Consider the following 18,529-nt stretch of genomic DNA (forward strand, 5'->3'; position numbering starts at 1 on the left):
TTTTTCTTGTTATAATCTTAATATTTCTTTAGTGTTTTATATTTTATTTGAAATATTTTTGTTTGTTAATACATTTTTCTAAAGTACATTTTTTAAATTCAACGAACCCTTTAAAATTAATTTTGCTTCCATGGGACATTTTATATCCCTCATAAAACCATGATCTTTTATTGCTGGTATAATTCTGAGTGCTCATCAATTTACATAATAAATATGCTTATGTACATGTTTGGTCTATTTCACATGGGGAATTTTACAGGCAACAGTTCTAGGCTATTTCAGATGAGAAAGTTCTTTCACATTTTAGTTTTCCCATTAATTTCTTTGGGATGGTGAGTTACAGCTCGAGTAAAGTAAAAAGTCATACCGATGTGTTCGTGCATACAGTGCAGTTGGCTACCTCTAACTTGCCTGAAATTATTTTTAAAATGCCCTTGCTCACACTTTTCGAACCACATAAAGATCGCAGCGGCTTACAAAACTTACAAATCAATATAGACACAACAGTACGTTGACACAGATTCAAAACTACACTTGGAAAATTGCCTTGTCACAATAATTGTATGCAGCCTTGTGTAAATAAAAACAACCATTGTTTATTTTCTTTAATAATTTATTAATGATATATTGAATTAAGTGGTCGACCAACCACCCAAGAGACAAAACCATATTATCATCAATCAATCAAACATTCGTTCAATCAATCAATCAATCAATCAATCAATCAATCAATCAACTAGTCAATCAAAATGAATCCAACATTCACCAGTACTTTACACAATAACTTTACAAAAAAATCAATGAATACTTAAATTGTGTCTCGCCTAATTGTCACATCTAAAAAAAAATCACATTTTTGTTCCACACATTATGCAAAATATCATCCCAACATTAGTTTATAAAACCACCCGAATCGATTCATCGGGTGATCTAAAACGCAGAGACGACTAGGGGCATGTCTACGCCACACCCATACACACACACTGCATGGTCCAGACACGGGTCGGTTTGAGCAATACGCACATTTCACTCGGCTCCTGTTATACGTGGACTTGTTTTGTTATTCTACGGCAGTGTTGGGACGTTTGGAAGTATTTACATCGGGTATAAGGTAGGAATATGCACACGTAGATAGGATGGACAAAATAATTATGATGACATATCATTTTAAGGTTCTCATCTGGTCCAAACAGAGAGAAAAAAAAACGTGAAAATCTACATCTTTTAAAACATCACTAGGACGAATTTATGTTGATTTGTATATAACAAAAATAAGAGCAACGTTGAAGAGTGTAGTACACAGTTTTGCACACAGCTAGCTTCGGTAAATTTGTTTGGTTTTTAAAGATGGTTGGCCATAAGATTTTTTTTTATGGGTCATGAATTATTCATTTTGTAAATGTTATGACCGTGATCAGAGTAAACTGCTCCTACCGTGAATTACTCCAAGGCGATTCGAGTGGAATATTTGATTATCGTGTTTGGTGCGTAAGAAATAAAATTTGGGACAGTAAATTTTAAGCCGTGCGGACTTCAGTTAGTGACATTATGGGTTGGAGTGTAAGCGATAGTGAAAGAATGGTTGCCGGAGTGCAAGCGATGGTGAAAGAATGGTTGCCGGAGTGCAAGCGATGGTGAAAGTATGGTTGCTGCCGGAGTGCAAGCGATTGTGAAAGAAATTTTATACTTTATTGAAGTTATTTATTGATTCATGATTATGGTGATGAACTGTTTTCAGTCCCAGAATGTTGCCATTCAGCGAATAATTTAATGGTAATAGCAGTTTACGAATTATTATACAATAAAATTGGTATTCCCAGTTACGAATGGTTTGCAGATTTCTAGAATGTTTGTCAGCCTCTAGTGATAGATGACAAACGAAGAATGAAAAATACAAAACGTCTGAATATTTAGAAGAAGATGAGCAATTGGCACAATGAAATCGCACAGCAATTGGATGCAATTCGTGACTATGTGATTTTAAAAACATCTCTGTCTATTGGCTGACCTATACATCAGACACCATTCTATTATGAAAACCAATTTCAATGTCATATCCAGAATGATAATAAAATTCGTAAATGGCTTTCATACAGAATGGAGCATTGTATGACATCTGATGACGTTTTATTTACATACAGACTGCATATTGTATATACGCTGTAATTGGCTGCAATTAATGTTTAAAGGAAAAGTCCTCTGCAAAAAAAAGCATGAACATAACCTGTGACTGTCATCCCAATATTGAAGGGCTAACTTTTAATAAAAAATAATTAATAAAGTTTGAAGGCCAGGGCATCTTAAAATGTTGATATTGCTTTGTGGTGTTTTATTTATATATAACAAACAATAATAAGTAAAGCTTTTATGATGATCACTGACTTTTGAAGCATTTAACAATCTATGACCCTACCTTTAAGGCAAACGAAGGGCATGTTATACGGTGTGGGCGGGCTATACGCAAAAAGGGTTGCCGAATTGAATAATGGCTTAGGATGCTCGACCGATTTCACGCTTAAAGTTATTGTAAAGGAACAGAAATACACTATTATTTTTAGCTCGTCCTAAGCACCAGTGCAAACGTAACAGACAAATAATTTTGGACTAAAATAAGTACCGTCACTAGCAGAGTTCATCTTTATCAAAACATGGCACTTTACAAAAAACTGTCCATTATAGTTATTATTTTTAAATACAAACCAAAAACCCACAGAATTGAACAGGCTGTGAGAGAGCTTGTATTTACAGGCATTAGGCCTACTCCTTCTATAAGATTTCCATTCATCGAATACAAAAGCCTCAAGTTCTATTTTAAGACCGTCTTAGCTTTCTTTCTCAAGGAAGAATCGCATATTCATAGTTTATCATCTGTAAAAAAGGGCTTGGAATATGATTTTAGAACGAAGGACACGATGTTGATGTCTTTCTTGTTATGACGTTTGCATAAATATGCTCATCGGGGGGGGTGTTGGCGATGCAGTGAATCAAACTATAATTTCTTGATATGTTGGGAAATCTAAATGCTCGTAGCGCACAGGGATTTTCCTTGATGAAGCTATCAAATAAAAATGGCTAGAGGGAAAGAGAAAGTTTGTTTGTACGTTGAATGTCTAGTCATGGTTTTGAGAAATCGGAGTTAATTCAGAGGGAGCCGTTTCTCACAATGTTTTATAATATTATCATCAGCTCTCCGTTGCTCATTGCCAAGTAAGATTTTATGCTTACAATTAATTTGAGTAATCAACAAATATAAAAAACAATGGCCGCCATTTTGAAAATTTGAAATTTACTCGTTAAACTTCGTGTTGTTTTGGGGTTTTTTCAATAGTCAAATCTGCAATGAAACCTATAAGATAGCAATACATTTTTCTCACGACTTACTCCGACTGTGTGAATTTCATGCTTGTATCATTAAGGGTAATCCGCCAAAATGTGTTATATCTGCATGCCCCACCAATTTTTGGTAACTGTACATTTTTTAAAGGATTTCGGTACTTTTTGTAACCCAAAACACAATTTCCACAGATTTACATTAAACTTACACCATTTGAAGATAATGATAAGAAAGCTTCCCTTTAAATATTAGTTGCTGAGGTGCTGTAGTATTTGAGAAATGAGTAAAACAATGTATTGAAAACACGTTTTTACATGCTAAAATAATTTTCGTCTCATGATCACTGAGACGAAAATTATTTTCATGACAATCATTGATTTAATCATTTCTCCAAAACTAAAGCACCTCGGCAAGTAGAATTTTCAGGGAAGCTTTTTCTACTATATCATTATCTTCAAACTGCGTAAGTTTAGTGTAAATTTGTAGACATTGTGTTGTTTTGTCCTACAAAAGTACATAGACCACGGTTGGGGCCTGAGTTAAAATTTTGAAAGCAATTAATAGGCGAGATTAATTTTGTCTTGTTCAAATGTTCTTCTTCTCGTCTTTATGCCTAGTATACCTTTGTAAGATATAATAATAATTAGATGCTACATCATTTTAAAACCTATTTTATGCTGATCCAGTTTACGTTTTAATTAAATATATAATTGAAAGTCGCAAAATATTTAATAGTCGTCTGAATTGAACTACAAAACCATGATTGAGTATAAATACACAAAATTAAATATGTTGAAAATGTCCCCAACCATCCGGAATATTCACGAACTAAATATAAAATTAATTCCCGCTGCCCGGAAGTTTGTATAATCACAATAAAAAAACACAGTGGTGTTAACAAATGGATGGCCTTCATTAATAAAACATTTCGCAATACTATGAAACATTCTACAATGAGAAAAGAAATGTTATTGATTTGTTATTCTACTGTGGGTAGGCGTTGTTTTATTGGACTTTAAACACTGGGCTGAATACACCAAATGCTGAGTCTATCCTACTGCGTCATTTTTGTTTTGTTCTTTTGGTTAATATTCAACTTTCCTACTTAATAAACGACGAAGGGTACTTTTAACCGATTTGAAGTAGTTGGGGTCATTTCAAAATAACCAACTGTTAGCCTACACGTTACAGTTTTAATAAAATTAAAAATTGGTCCTTTCACTAAAATATTGAAACTAACCTGTGAAAATTTCATTTAAAGCCATTATACACTTTCGGTAAACAGTATTGTCTAAGTCCCACACTTCGTGTATCACAACTTATATATAAAACAACAAACCTGTGAAAATTTAGGCTCAATCGGTCATCGGAGTCGGGAGAAAATAACGGGAAAACCCACTCTTGTTTCCGCGCGTTTCGCCGTGTCATGACATGTGTTTAAAATAAATCCGTAATTCTCGCTAACGAGAATTTATATTGTTTAACCGTTTTCTCAAAAAGTAAAGCATTTCATGGACTAATATTTCAAGAGAAGTCTTTCACCAGTACCTTCTGTAAACCCTGTAAATTATTTGTAAATCTGTGACCTTTTTTTTGTTTCTGTACCGAAAGGGTCCAATGGCTTTAAGTGGAATCATTTTTGAGGTAACGCCGACAAAAAAATTGAGCAGTCATATTCACGCAGGAAGAATGAATCGTAATTGGAATACACAACCCGAGAAACGATTTGACAGAAACGTTTCTCCAATTCAAATTATACAACTCAGTAACCACATTTGTACTTCGAAGTAAAATGTTTCAGTGAAATGTTACTCAAAATGCTTGCTACCTTAAAAACAAAACATAACACAGTGACTCTTCTATGGTCAGTGGGTGGGACGCTCTCCACTCTATCAAGACGTTCTATATACCCAGCGTGTACCCTGATAACTGAAGGAGCCCACTGAGATAGGGGTCAGGGGTCAATGTCAAAGATCATTAGGTTTTTTAACAAACCATGTTCTGCCCAAACCTGTTCCAGCCATCTTTTATCACGGGACTGTGGAAACCTGGATAAAATATCGCAGATTTTGTCAATACTCTAGGGTTTAGGGTTCTTTTGTGATTACATGACGTCATCAACACAACCTCAATGAATCTTTCAGGGAGATGGATTTGAGCCAAATTAAACGCGTCTCAAGGTTGACACACCCGTTGAGATGAACTAACCATCTTAATTAGTTCGGTATCGAAGACGATTATTATATGGCCTAAAGTAAGCCTAGATGTGTTTATGGCGTTCGATTTCAACCTGTAGGTTCGTATTCGGCATGTATAATCAGACATCAACTAGCACCCCTATCTTAAATTAAACGCATCTCAAGATTGACACACCCGTTGAGATGAACTAATTCCATTTGAACTAGTTCAGTATCAAAGAAGATTATTATAATATGACCCAAAGTAGGCCTTCGTATTTACTTCAACCTATAGGTTCGTTTATTCGGCATGTATAGTCAGACATTAACCAGCACCATTATCTCTCATCTGTCATTGAAGGTATAGAAGAACGCAACGTCAAGAACGCAACGGATTAGTTTAGGTATAGTGTGTATATAAAAGCAAGCTGGCAACGATTTGTTTCAATTAACGTTACTCGAGTCATGGCTGACTATTCCGTTATGATTACAGCCGTCGAGCTCTAAGATTAAACTTGCCCGCGCAAAAGTGTAAAGTACTTTAAACATAATACTCAGTTCTATATTTAAAAAAAAGGGTTTTGTATGAAAAGTGACACTCAGTGTTTCACTCCCTTAGCAAATATGAACTTGGCTGTTTTATGTATCTGCACCAGCTGAGATGCTTAATCATTAACGAATTGTGGGAGGATGAGGTGAAAGGTGGACACAAACTAACTCGAAAAGTGCACTGGGTCATAACGACGACTGTTTCGTGTTTTACCTATTTTGATTGTCACGCGGGGAGTGCCTTAATACAAATTGAATTTTCAATCAATTTCAATCAATGTTAGACCTAGTTTACAAAACGTTTTAATTGGCTCGACGATATATATTTTCTCAGTGGCAAGTTAATTAAGTCGTTCTGGAAATTGGCACCAGTAACCTTGACAACCGTGCAGAAATATCGCTCGTTATGTTATTGTTATCTTGATTTGAAGGGTTGCCCATAGCATCCATTGACAAAATAGGCCTGTATTGTAGTTATCTCCGAATTGACCTCGTACAAACATTTCCCATATAATTGTTTTCTAATTGAACCTTTCTGAATTCGTATAAACATTTTCATTGTCCAAGACAATGGCCACCTTTGATAATTGTCAAAGACCAGTATCATCACTGATGTTGATGTACCCCAAGTTATGCACACACATGCACAAAAACATCTGGACAACTTTGGGCTTAGTTTGTCATCGCAGGTATACTATTATAGTGAAAGAAAGAAACCACCCTTGTTGCACAAACTGTGTGTGATTTTCTCCGAATCAAATATGTGAGTGAGAAATTACCCCTTTCTTAAACAGAGGGAGCCGTTTATCACATTGATTTATACTAGCAACAGCTCTCTCCGTTACTCCGTTGCTTATGTGCCAAGTAAGTTGGCATGCTAACAACTATTTTGAGTAATTACCCATAGTGTAAAATAATGATTGTAACCGTCTCCGACAAAGAGATTCACCTCATACACAATAAATAAAATCGATAAGCATTTTTTCTATATGATAAATCTCTATTATTGACTCTGAAGACTCGTGACAATTTGCAGTGGATCCATGTGACGTCATGGTAGGTTTACAATCACAGAATGGTGTCTCTCTTTATTAGCGCCAATTGGAGCATATGCAACGATCACATTGAAGCGTGTTAGGATCACATTGGAGCGTGTAACAATCAAATCAATATTTATATGATGTAAAAGGAACAATAACATGAATAAATTTACGAATTCGAGAATTTTGTTTGTTTGTCTGTTTGTTTGTTCAGATGATTTCCTGTCATGGGAACTCAGCACAATCCAACAATGTGTCATAAACACGAAGCTGACAACAGCCAATCTCTCTTATACAAGAAATTGGTTTAATGTGTATTTTTATGATTTGAACAAATCTGATACAAACACCAAGTTGGCAACAGCCATCCCTCATACAAACATTCGTTTAATGTTTTTGATTATGAATTGCACAAATTAAATTTTTTTGATTCAGCAGCTCGACGACAGTACTCAGTTGTAAATAGTCAGTGTAAAATCAACGACCAGCTAAGTGGACTCGAACCCACAACTTTCATTTATCGTGTAATAGCTCGTAGGTGTTCTTTAAGGAATTGTTCATTTCAAAATCAACATAATATAGAACAGCCTTGAAACACGCCAAACAGAGTTCCCAGTGACGCATCGTTGGCCTAGTTGGCGCAGAGGGTGCGAACTTCATTGTTAGAATATCTAATAAATCAAGCATAATATAATATTGGGTTTGGAGATATAGCGCTAGGTGCTTTCATAAAACTCAAAGGTTGAGTGAATTTCTCCCACAAAATGAGGACAAAGTCCACCTTATCGGAAAAAAACTGCGAAACCATGGTAACTATCATTTTAATAATGGGATAAGATCTAGGATGTACAGACAGGGTGCAGTGTCGCGCACTTTTAAACATCTTTTGGGGTGACTTGGGTCATATACAAATATAATTCACATTGGTTTCTTGCTAAACACAAATTGCAGCCCATACGAGGCTGAATTAAATGACATTTACAATATTAAAAACTCACATAATTATAATTGCATTACTTAAACTCCGTAAATCTGAGACTAAAATATACAGATATGCCAACTAGAAAAGACAGTCTGTACGAGTAGAAAATGAAAAATAAATTATAATTTTGGCCGATAAACTAACAACAGACGGAAGAATTATGCGGCTACGACTACGGCTATGGCTGTAGGCTCGATTCAATGTTGAAGAATAGGACTTTCAGACATTCTACCCATAGCTACTAGCGTAGCCATTAATTTGAACATGGCCTTGAATTCCCATGATACAAAGTCACGTGCTTTGACGGAGGCTGGCGAGATTGTGCGTTATTTGCACCGTCAATATTGGCAAGCCCAGCACTACGTTATAATTGCACAATAAACTAAACAACGCCCTTTAGGGCGCCACTTCTCAAAGAACTAATTTGTGTTAAGATGAATAACAATCTTAATTGATGTGACGTCACAAGACAAATCACTATGATGATAATGACAACTATTCATAAGATGAATTTGTGTGTTTTTGAGATCGAATTCAGAGGGCAATTTCATAGAGCATTATCTGCTTTAAGCAATTTGGCAGATACTTTTGCTTCCATGTACAGTTACAATCAGTCATAACGACACGTTACATGTACCTATTTGACTGGTATCCTGCGCTTGTTTGCTTATTAGAATGTGTTACACATTATTTTCTGCTTGAAGCAGCTTTTTAATCTAGGCCCTGCTGTTTTTAAGAGAAACATGTTCACCGCTAGTAAGGTGAACAATTTAAACATTATGTTAAATTTTAACTTCGATAAGCATCAGTGCATGATTTCGCTGAAAGGCAGTGGGCACTATTGGTAATTGGCAAAATCCAGTCTTCTCACTTGCTGTATCTCAACATATGCATAAAATAGCAAACCTGTGAAAGTTTGAGCTCGATTGGTCGTCGGAGTTGCGAGATAACTATGAAAGAAAAAACAGCCTTGTCACACGAAGTTGTGTGCTTTCAGATGCTTGATTTCGAGACCTCACATTCTAAACTTGATGTCTCGAAATCAAATTCGTGGAAAATTACTTCTTTCTCGAAAACTATGGCACTTCAGAGGGAGCCGTTTCTCAGAATGTTTTATACTATCAACCTCTCCCCGTTACTCGTTACCAAATAAGGTTTTATGCTAATAATTATTTTGAGTATTTACCAATAGTGTCCACTGCCCTTCAGATATTATTTATACATTTTTCGCTAGTACGACTCTTTTCCGCTATTTATGAAATCCCCAAACAATTAGATGGGTTCCTTCACTCAAAACCAAATCGGTAAGATACCATGCATACATGACAGTTGAGCACTGTGTCAATGTTTAGAACGTTAGGTACTAGACTTTCCAAATACTCATTTTTAATTACATAATTTGTAATTTTAATAGAGTGCATGGCACTCGTGACATACATGTACTCTCTCTTTATTATTCTATCATCTTTCGTGACAGGCTACACAGTGCTGGCCTAAAGAGAAAAATTATATGTTTCTCAACTTGTGTCGATAAACGCTTTTGGTTACTTTTTGTTGACATGATGTCAGTAAAGTATAATATAAATTAATTTATTAAAGGACTTACTGTGATTCTCTTTCAGGAGCTGAGTATTTTGAATTTTTATCTTCCCTCAATTTTCCACTCTAATTTTTGTAGTTGTTTGTTATTATTGGCACCAATAAAATAAAAACTTGTTTCTTTCTTTCTGCAGGATTCTGCTCGGAAGCAACAGATAAATAATCAAGATGGTTGACGGTTGTGGAGCCACACTTTCTAAGATGATTCTTTTCGTCTTGAATGCTCTCGTATGGGTAGGTTAAACAAGAAGCTGTTAAGGGCCTACTTTTATTAGCAGCATTAATGGTTGTGTTCTAAGACCTTATGCACATGACATCATTTGAGAATAGGGCGCCCTCGCCGTTTGGTAATATTGTCAAAGACCCATATTGATTCCCACTTGGTATATCCCAACAATTATGTGTAAAACAACAATCCTGTGAACATTTGCAAGAGAATAATGAAAGAAGAAACAAATCCCTCATTCCGTTACTTTGTTTGCTTTCTTTATATGATGCATAATACAAGGCCTCAGCTGAAGTCTTTTATTATTTCTCAAAGTCTAAGTTACTTCAGAGGGAGCAATTTCTCACATTGTGTTGTACTATCCACAGCTCTCCATTGCTCGTTACCAAATAAGTTTTTGACTGCTAACAAGTTTTTGAGTCATCACCAACAGTGTCAAGTGCCTTTAAGCATTGATTATATTGATACCAATGGTACCTTCATCAATAACGCTGTATTTGTGATTGTATTTTTATTTTCATAAGTTACATTCTCGCGTCATTATTCACGAGCATATTGATGTTTATCATTATTGCAGTGTCGTGTAAATAACTATTCCCCTTCGCGCTCATAATTCATCATCATTATCTACGTCAATGTTTCAATCATTGAAGACTTTATTTGGTCTTCCAGTTGCCCCGGTAACGGAAATTGAAATGCGCCTCTTCCCATAATGTCAACAATGACGTCATTCTGTATGAAATATCATACCTGACAAGAATAAATTACAAGATGTATGGCCAGGGTAGCACATAAACCTATAACTATTCCAAAAGTGCAATTTTCGTACATGTACACTCAATAAGTGGCAAAAAGATACCATAGACTTTAGAATGTACCATGGCACCACACATTAGCATTATCGTACATGTACACTCAATAAGTGGCCACAAGATACCATAGACTTTAGGATGTACCATGGCACCATACATTAAAGCATTACATTTTTGTTTGGTGACTTAGGCCTAACATTGTTTACAAAATAATTATAATATAATTTCGAAAAACCTATTATTATAGATAATTGGCAATTTCAAAACGCAAAAAAAACGGACACTGGGAAACAGTGAGTGGCAGACAAGATACGGGGGAAACAGTGAGTGGCACTAGTGACATCTTTATTCGTAGTGATGCTTTAAATAAGGAACACGGGTGTCGGAACATAGGGGTGTCGGAACATAATGGTATCGGAACATAGGGGTGTCGGAACATGAATAACCTTCAGGCACCAACGTACGTCATAATATGCAATGGGGCTTTTTTGAGAGATTTCTTTTCTACAACCTCAACCTCAACCTCATCAATCTATGTGTGGGTTTTTTTCTTCTCGATCTCCAGGTGGTCAGCATTGCTCTGATTGCTCTTGGTGCGTACGTGCTCGCCAATCAGGGTAAATATGCGGGAGTTTTTGGCACTAACACCAACACCCTGGTAATAGTGTGCGGCACAGTCCTTGGAGTAGGGTGCCTGATATTCTTGACGGCTTTCTGCGGTTGTTGTGGTGCAATGAAAGAGAGCAGCTGCCTTCTGAAAATGGTTAGTATTAAAACGACCGTCATCAGGCCGTCATTGAGGGTGCGTGTGGTAGTCCATCCTGTAGTACACAATTATTCTCCCCCCCCCCCCCCCAAATCCATCCTTTTGAGATTCGAGTGAAATTTTTGCCTTCATAAAAACAGGTTTTCCAACATAATTTCCATGTGGTTTTCAGGATAAACCAACAACAGCTGAATATCCATCAAATGGAGATTTTGTGCTGTTTTTATCAAGGAAGAAATATGATGCTAAGCAAATTTTAGTGCTTAGCAGCTCTATGAAATTGGGCCCTGGACGCTCGGCCACAACACGCCACTGTGTACAGTAAACAAATATTTTATTTTTCAAATGGCTTTTCTTTTCTCAGTACATCGGTATCTTGGTTATTCTGATCCTTGTGGAAGTCATTGGAGGAATCTTGGCTCTTGTCTTCAGAGGATCCGTAAGTTATCTTTTTTTGTTTTACCCTTTCTTAAAGGCACTGGATACTATTGGTAATTGCTCAAAATAATTATTGCTATTATTATTTAGAGACAACATGGCGTAAGTCTGCTGACACGAAGCGTCCCGAAAGTCCCGTATTAGTACCATTTTCAGAATGTCTAGGGAACTTCTGTCAAGACCATCAGAACAAGAATTGTGCCCCCCCCCCCCTAAAAAAAAAAAATTAATAAATAAATAAAAATATAAATAAAAGGTATTCATCCGTTATCTGGCTGCCAATGTCGCCCAGTTGTCCAGCATGAAATATCAAGAAGCTCTAAAAAAAAAAAAAAAAGACAAATATAGTGTCAGTCATTGCCGTAGGTCCGGACCTGTTGCAATGTTGTACAAGATTTTACAAGGGACCCTGAACACACCAAAAGTTGCTGTCATTTCACACGATGTATACATTTTGTAAGATTTTACAACCATGCTACAATTTTAATAGCGAGGGACCCTTGCTAATTTGGTCTCGCATGAAAGAGGCTTAAATTTCTCACTTTTGCTACCTACAGATTCGAACTTTCCTGTCGGAGCAGATGCAGACACAAGTCACTAAGTCGTACGGGAAGAAAGACCAAGAAGCAGTGACGACATTTTTGGATGGTTTCCAGGAGGTAAATATACAAAATCACCAAAAGGAAGTCTAGTTGTGTTTGTTTGCTTTCTTGTTTGTTGACAGCTTAGTGACATTCAACAAACCTTGGTTTGAGAAACCAATACAAGTTGGTGACAATTAATATAACTTGGTGACAATCAATACAACTTGTTAACAACCAATACAACTTGGTGACAACCAATACAACTTGGTGACAACCAATACAAGTTGGTGACAATTAATATAACTTGGTGACAATCAATACAACTTGTTAACAACCAATACAACTTGGTGACAACCAATACAAGTTGGTGACAATTAATATAACTTGGTGACAATCAATACAACTTGGTGACAACCAATACAACTTGGTGACAGTCAATACAACTTGGTGACAATTAATATAACTTGTTAACAATCAATACAACTTGGTGACAAATATTAATATAACTTGTTAACAATCAATACAACTTGTAGACAATTATTAATATAACTTGTTAACAATCAATACAACTTGGTGACAATAATATAACTTGTTAACAACCAATACAACTTGGTGACAATCAGGCTTCACAGCAGAGATATATAAACACATTATTACATGTAGCAAAACTATTGCTTTCCGTGTTATTTTGTTCCAAAAGGAAAACACCATCAGTAATTCTATCAGTATTTATTATTTAATATTTTTGTTAATGTTGTTCTTAACAGGGACAAAGTTGTTGTGGTGTGGAAAACTACACCGACTATTTGGGCAGTGCGTTCCAAAAAGCTAACCCGGAGAAATTCGTTCCATTAAGCTGCTGCAAAGATCAGTCGGTTGAAACCTGCAATGACGCAAGCGGAGACGACATAGCTGATCCAGACCTCATTTTCAGCGGTCCTAAACAAGTAAGTGTCGCCTATTGACCCAATTCACCTGACGTCATCATCCGAATAATCTTGGATGCGCCATTTTGGTAGTCAATGTCAACGTGTGTTACTCAGTGAATTTGCTCACCAATCTTGTACTGAACTACTACTTGCAGGATACCAGTCAGAGACAATGCATGTTGGTTCATTACGCCCAGGGCCCAATTTCATAGAGCTGCTTAAGCATAAAATTTTGCTTAAGCAAATAAATCACTGGTTAGTAAAATCAGATTACCGGCCAAGACTCCACTCAATAATTTTATTTAGTCAATTGTTATGCTAAGTAAACAACAGCTAAATACTAGTCAGACATAAGCAATGTATATGGCATGAAATTTTGGCCAGTAGCATGTGTAAAATATGCGAGCTATTTTCGTGCTTAAGCAAATTTTTTGCTTAAGCAGCTCTATGAAACTGGCCCCAGTTATGTGCAAATATGTTGACCTGGGCAGGTGTCGCATGCAATTAAGTCCTCTATGCAATAATATCCGGAGGACATTATTGCACATGCAACAATGTCCGCCGGACGGTTTTGCAAATGCAATAATATCGGCCAGGACGCTGCTGCATAATGCAATTGTGCCCACCCGGACACATTTGCATATGCAGTTGTGTCCGCCCCGTGCAAAACCGTCCTTGTAGTAAATTAAACGCCCTTGGTCGACGGAACACTTTGCCATTTTTTTTAACACAAGCTACTTAGTACATGTTATGAATGACATGGGATGTTCGGCCGTTGGGTATTCGCTGCAATCGTATACAGTCATGTACATGTCCACCGGACACGATAGGATATGCAAAAGTGTTCAGAGCGGACAGTTTTGCATGGCGGACACAATTGCATCTTACACCGGCTTGGTTCAGCGCACAATTGTGTTTTGTAAAATGACGTCACACTTTGCTTAATAGCGAGTGAAATTAATACACATAAGATCACTCGTTTTGAAATCAACCCGGACTGGGATAAAGGTTGCCAAACGAATACTCGCGAGTATTTACGGGACTCTCATACCGCCACCAGAGCAACATGTAGTCTTACCTCAAGTCTGTATTTAGGAACATAATCGCATACCATCCACATCATACCAAGATGAACCTACATTTTTATTCGTTACGCTTTGTTTCTTACAGGGTTGCCTGCCAATATTGGTGAATTTCTTCGAGGACAACTTCCTGTATATCGGAGCTGCGGCACTTGCACTAGTCGCCTTTGAGGTAAGTTCACACGGCTTGAGAAACGTCTACAGAAAAGTTACAGGGGCCCAAGTTCATAAAGCCTGTAAGCACAAAAATTTGGTTAGCATGAAATTTCTTCCTTGATAAAAACAAGATTACCAACCAAATTTTAATTTGTTGCATATTGTTTGTTACTGGCATTCAGCTGTTGTTTGCAAAATCACATGGAAATTTGGTTGGTAAATCCTGTTTTTATTAAGGAAGAAATTTCATAAAGAAAATGTTTGTGCTTACAGGCTTATCAGTTTAATTCGATATCTCCGTTTCAGATAAAGAAGACGTTTCTGTTGTGATAAGAGTTTTGTTTGAGCAATGTCTGCCGAAAGGCGGAGTTTGTGAGGATATTTTCCCTTCATGTGTTTGCCAAAGACGGTTTTGTTTTTTGTTACGTGCAGCATGAGTCTTTGTGAAAGTGTTGCGAGAAAGTTTGTCCTTTTTGGAATTTCTTCTGTCAGCAGTTTCTCACCATAGTTCATAAACAAAACTAATTATTTGGGGTTGAACACAATTTGACTAAAGCGGAACTTGAACATTGGACCTCCGGATCATTTTTCCCGAGGTCCGACAACTGAGGAGCTATCTTGCCCTCAGACTGGCGATCTCCCTGTTGTGTCAATATATCTTTTTTCGTGGTGCAAGTCAGAAGCCAACCAACATTTAAAGGCAGTGGACACTATTTGTAATTACTCAAAATATTTATTAGCATAAATCCTTACTTGGTTAATAGTAATGGGGAGAGGTTGATAGTATAAAACATTGTGAGAAACAGCTCCCTCTGAAGTGACATAGTTTTCGAGAAAGAAGTAATTTTCCACGAATTTGATTTTGAGACCTCAGATTTAGAATTTGAGGTCTCGAAATTAACCATCTAATTGCACACAACTTCGTGTGACAAGGGTGTTTTTTCTTTCATTATTATCTCGCAACTTCGACGACCGATTGAGCTCAAATGTTGATAGGTTTGTTATTTTATGCATACCAATAGTATCCACTGTCTTTAACTGCCGTATAGCCAGATATCGCCCTAAAATGGTGCGACTTATAAAAATGTCAAAATATGATATCAGGCCCTACACCACCCAAGGAAAACTAAAATATCTATGGGGTTGAACGAAGACAAATTTGACCATAGCGGGACCTGTACCTATACGACCCCTGGATTAGTTCGTGGTGATCCACTTTACTGAGACTGTTTTATAATTATAAAACAAACTCGCAGTTTAATGTTTTTGGTCCTCCGTGAGCAGAGTGTAAACCTAACGTTGTATGTGTTGTTGCTGTTCCCCTTTAGATATTCTCTTGTTTCTTTGCATGCTGTGTCATCAGTGGTATCAACAAGGACGAATACGCCTAAATAACAGGTCTGCTCATTGGCCACCAGTCATGTCACATGTCTCATCCTACATCGCTCATCGACCAATCACAATCCATGTTACTTTAGTTACAAACCATGTTGTTTAGTGCGTCCAAAACAACACATGTGACTTTTAATCACTGTGTTCGTTACATTGGACGCAACGGCAAGATAGCACCCGAAATGAGCCTTGGGGTTGTAGGACGCTACTGTAGTCAACTGACGTAGCCGTAGCCGCTCAACCTAGACACTGTAGACAATAGCTGTAGCTGGTCGTAGCCAGTAGCCACAAAAGCACATACATGTATATATAAACCATGACGTCATTAAAGGTTGACACTACGATTACGTGCGCATAATCCACGCCAAGGAAAGCTTTAAATTTGCAACGATTTTACTCGCAATAATCACATGTTTTCTTCATCTCTCACAGATTCTGGCGTCCATCTTTGCTTGCTGCGTCATCGGAGGCATCAAGAGGGGAGAATACGAGTAGTTCATGCCAGCTAGCTAACGAGTAGTTCATGTCATATCAGTGTGCCTACAATTGTTATTATTAAATCACACATTATTTTATTTAAATTCCAGCTTTTCAAATGTTCAATTATGTCGCCTTACAAAACGAAACTGCAACTCAGGCCCTTCTTAGTTTTGCTTATTGCATTTAGCAATTTTTGAATTAATATCAACATTTACTATTGGTTTTTGTTTTGTTTTGTTGAAACCGTTAATTTGCAGGCAGTTTTGTTTTTGTATTTTGTATAAAACTTCACGTGTTATCTTGTCATGGCCCTTTTCGAAACCACGGCTTTGGATTCGGCTTTGGCTAGCTTGGCCCCGCGGTTGTTTTTGACAATTTGAAGGTGCTTTACATTATACGTGCTCAGGGCTTCAGACGCGAGAACGGAGCCTGAAGCCAAAGCCGAAGCTTAGGGTTCGAAAGAGGCATATGGGTCTGTATACACACCAGCAGCAGCGAAACGCGGTGATATTAATAGCTTGCTAATTTTACTCATAACAAGGTGTGTCATAATATAATATTAATGTGGTATAATTTTAAAGGTTGAGTGTAACATTATTATGTAAGAAAATTCTTGTATTAAAAAAATACACCTCGGTTCTGGATGGGTGTTTTGGGTGCATGAAACAAAAGAATAGTAAATGCTAGTTTATCTGAAATACCTGTGGTAGAGTAAAAGGAACTGAAATGAATAAGCTGTTAACATGAAGAGACTTCAGTGCTTGTATACAAAACGAAATCCATGAAAAGTTGATATCATGATGTAGGACTTTCACAAGTCTACGAGACTTCTGCTTGCCCGAATAAAACATTTTGTACCAAACGAACGGATTAACAGAAACTACAGATGACTTGAATACACTTAATTAAATTCTTCTTCCAAAGTGATTTGAAATGTTTGACTCTGTGTTAACTGCAATCGCGCTTCTTGCTTTTGTATACCATTTAATAGTCTCGTATTATTGTTTATAACGGTGGTTTGCTTACTTTAACATGACTTAAGTTTATTACGATATAAATATTAAGGTATTCTTCCAACGAAACCTATAATAAGACCATATCAAACAAGTGAAGATTGTGTATGCACGTCTCTAGATTTCACTAACTGATTTTCGAAACAAATAAGTAATTTCCAACATCGGCGGAGGGGGCGGGGTAAAAAGCAACATGTTGTTTAAACAGATGAAGAAAACAAACTTGGAAGAAGAGGAAAAAACGATAGAATGAAAAATAAAGTGATGATTTATAATTAGGATCTGACTTTTTGAATTTTGAACCGAAAAGGATCAAATTGAACCAGTCCTATTTAGCAGTAGTATAGCTGTAGGTAGCAAAACCGTCTTTACATGTTACGCAGTTCTTGTTAATGTCAACTTACATTTATAGAAATTTAAGCATTAGTCAGGCTTACATACTCGCTAAACAAAAATGGCGGACGAAACGTGATACCTTTAAAGGATATTATTTCGTTGGATGATGCCATAGTCCGAAAGGGGTGTTCAACCCAAACTAAAACTTTCTGAAAGTTTAATCCTCAATGAAAAGACGAGCGCCCTCTAGTGACAATGTTTTGTAGGTTGGATGAGAAGAGTTTTCGACCCTTCTCGACCCTATCTCAATATCGCACAGAAGGCACACCTGGAAAGCAGGAAAGTTTGGTCGAATGCCCCTTTAAATAATTTTAAAGAGACAATTATAGTGATAATCCTTCTCTGCAAACCAGCAATTGTAATAATTATTTAAAAAATAAAGAGAAATTCAAATAAAAAAAATTCTTTGATAATTGAAATCTAAATTGTAAAAAAAAACGTTAGGATCAATTTGTAACTAATACTTTCAGCATAGAAACCCGTTGACGAACGCTGTATAAAATAAACCAAAACAAAAATACAATTAAATTCTCTTTTCCTGTCAATTTTGTATTCAATTGTCACAGCTACCCTC

At 36.7% G+C, this 18,529-nt stretch overlaps 1 protein-coding gene across 1 annotated transcript; it reads left to right on the forward strand.

Moving 5' to 3' along the window:
• Positions 1-1,004: 1,004 nt before the first annotated feature.
• LOC117305260 (CD151 antigen-like) lies at positions 1,005-18,483 on the forward strand. Its single transcript, XM_033790089.1, has 8 exons — positions 1,005-1,111; positions 9,816-9,915; positions 11,285-11,482; positions 11,850-11,924; positions 12,481-12,582; positions 13,275-13,454; positions 14,607-14,690; positions 16,499-18,483. The coding sequence occupies exons 2-8, from the start codon at positions 9,850-9,852 to the stop codon at positions 16,559-16,561; spliced, it is 768 nt and encodes a 255-aa protein (XP_033645980.1). The 5' UTR covers positions 1,005-1,111; positions 9,816-9,849; the 3' UTR covers positions 16,562-18,483.
• The last annotated feature ends 46 nt before the right edge of the window (positions 18,484-18,529 follow it).

This window comes from Asterias rubens, chromosome 22 (genome assembly GCF_902459465.1).
Source record: "Asterias rubens chromosome 22, eAstRub1.3, whole genome shotgun sequence".
NCBI classification, from domain to species: Eukaryota; Metazoa; Echinodermata; class Asteroidea; order Forcipulatida; family Asteriidae; genus Asterias; species Asterias rubens.

What these genes read in the sequence shown, in the direction of transcription:
- LOC117305260 (XM_033790089.1), top strand. Translation starts at nt 9,850, where the DNA reads ATGGTTGACGGTTGTGGAGCCACACTTTCTAAGATGATTCTTTTCGTC. An exon ending in TCTTGAATGCTCTCGTATGG is followed by an intron (nt 9,916 to 11,284) that starts GTAGGTTAAACA and finishes CTCGATCTCCAG; the next exon opens with GTGGTCAGCATTGCTCTGAT. An exon ending in GCAGCTGCCTTCTGAAAATG is followed by an intron (nt 11,483 to 11,849) that starts GTTAGTATTAAA and finishes TTCTTTTCTCAG; the next exon opens with TACATCGGTATCTTGGTTAT.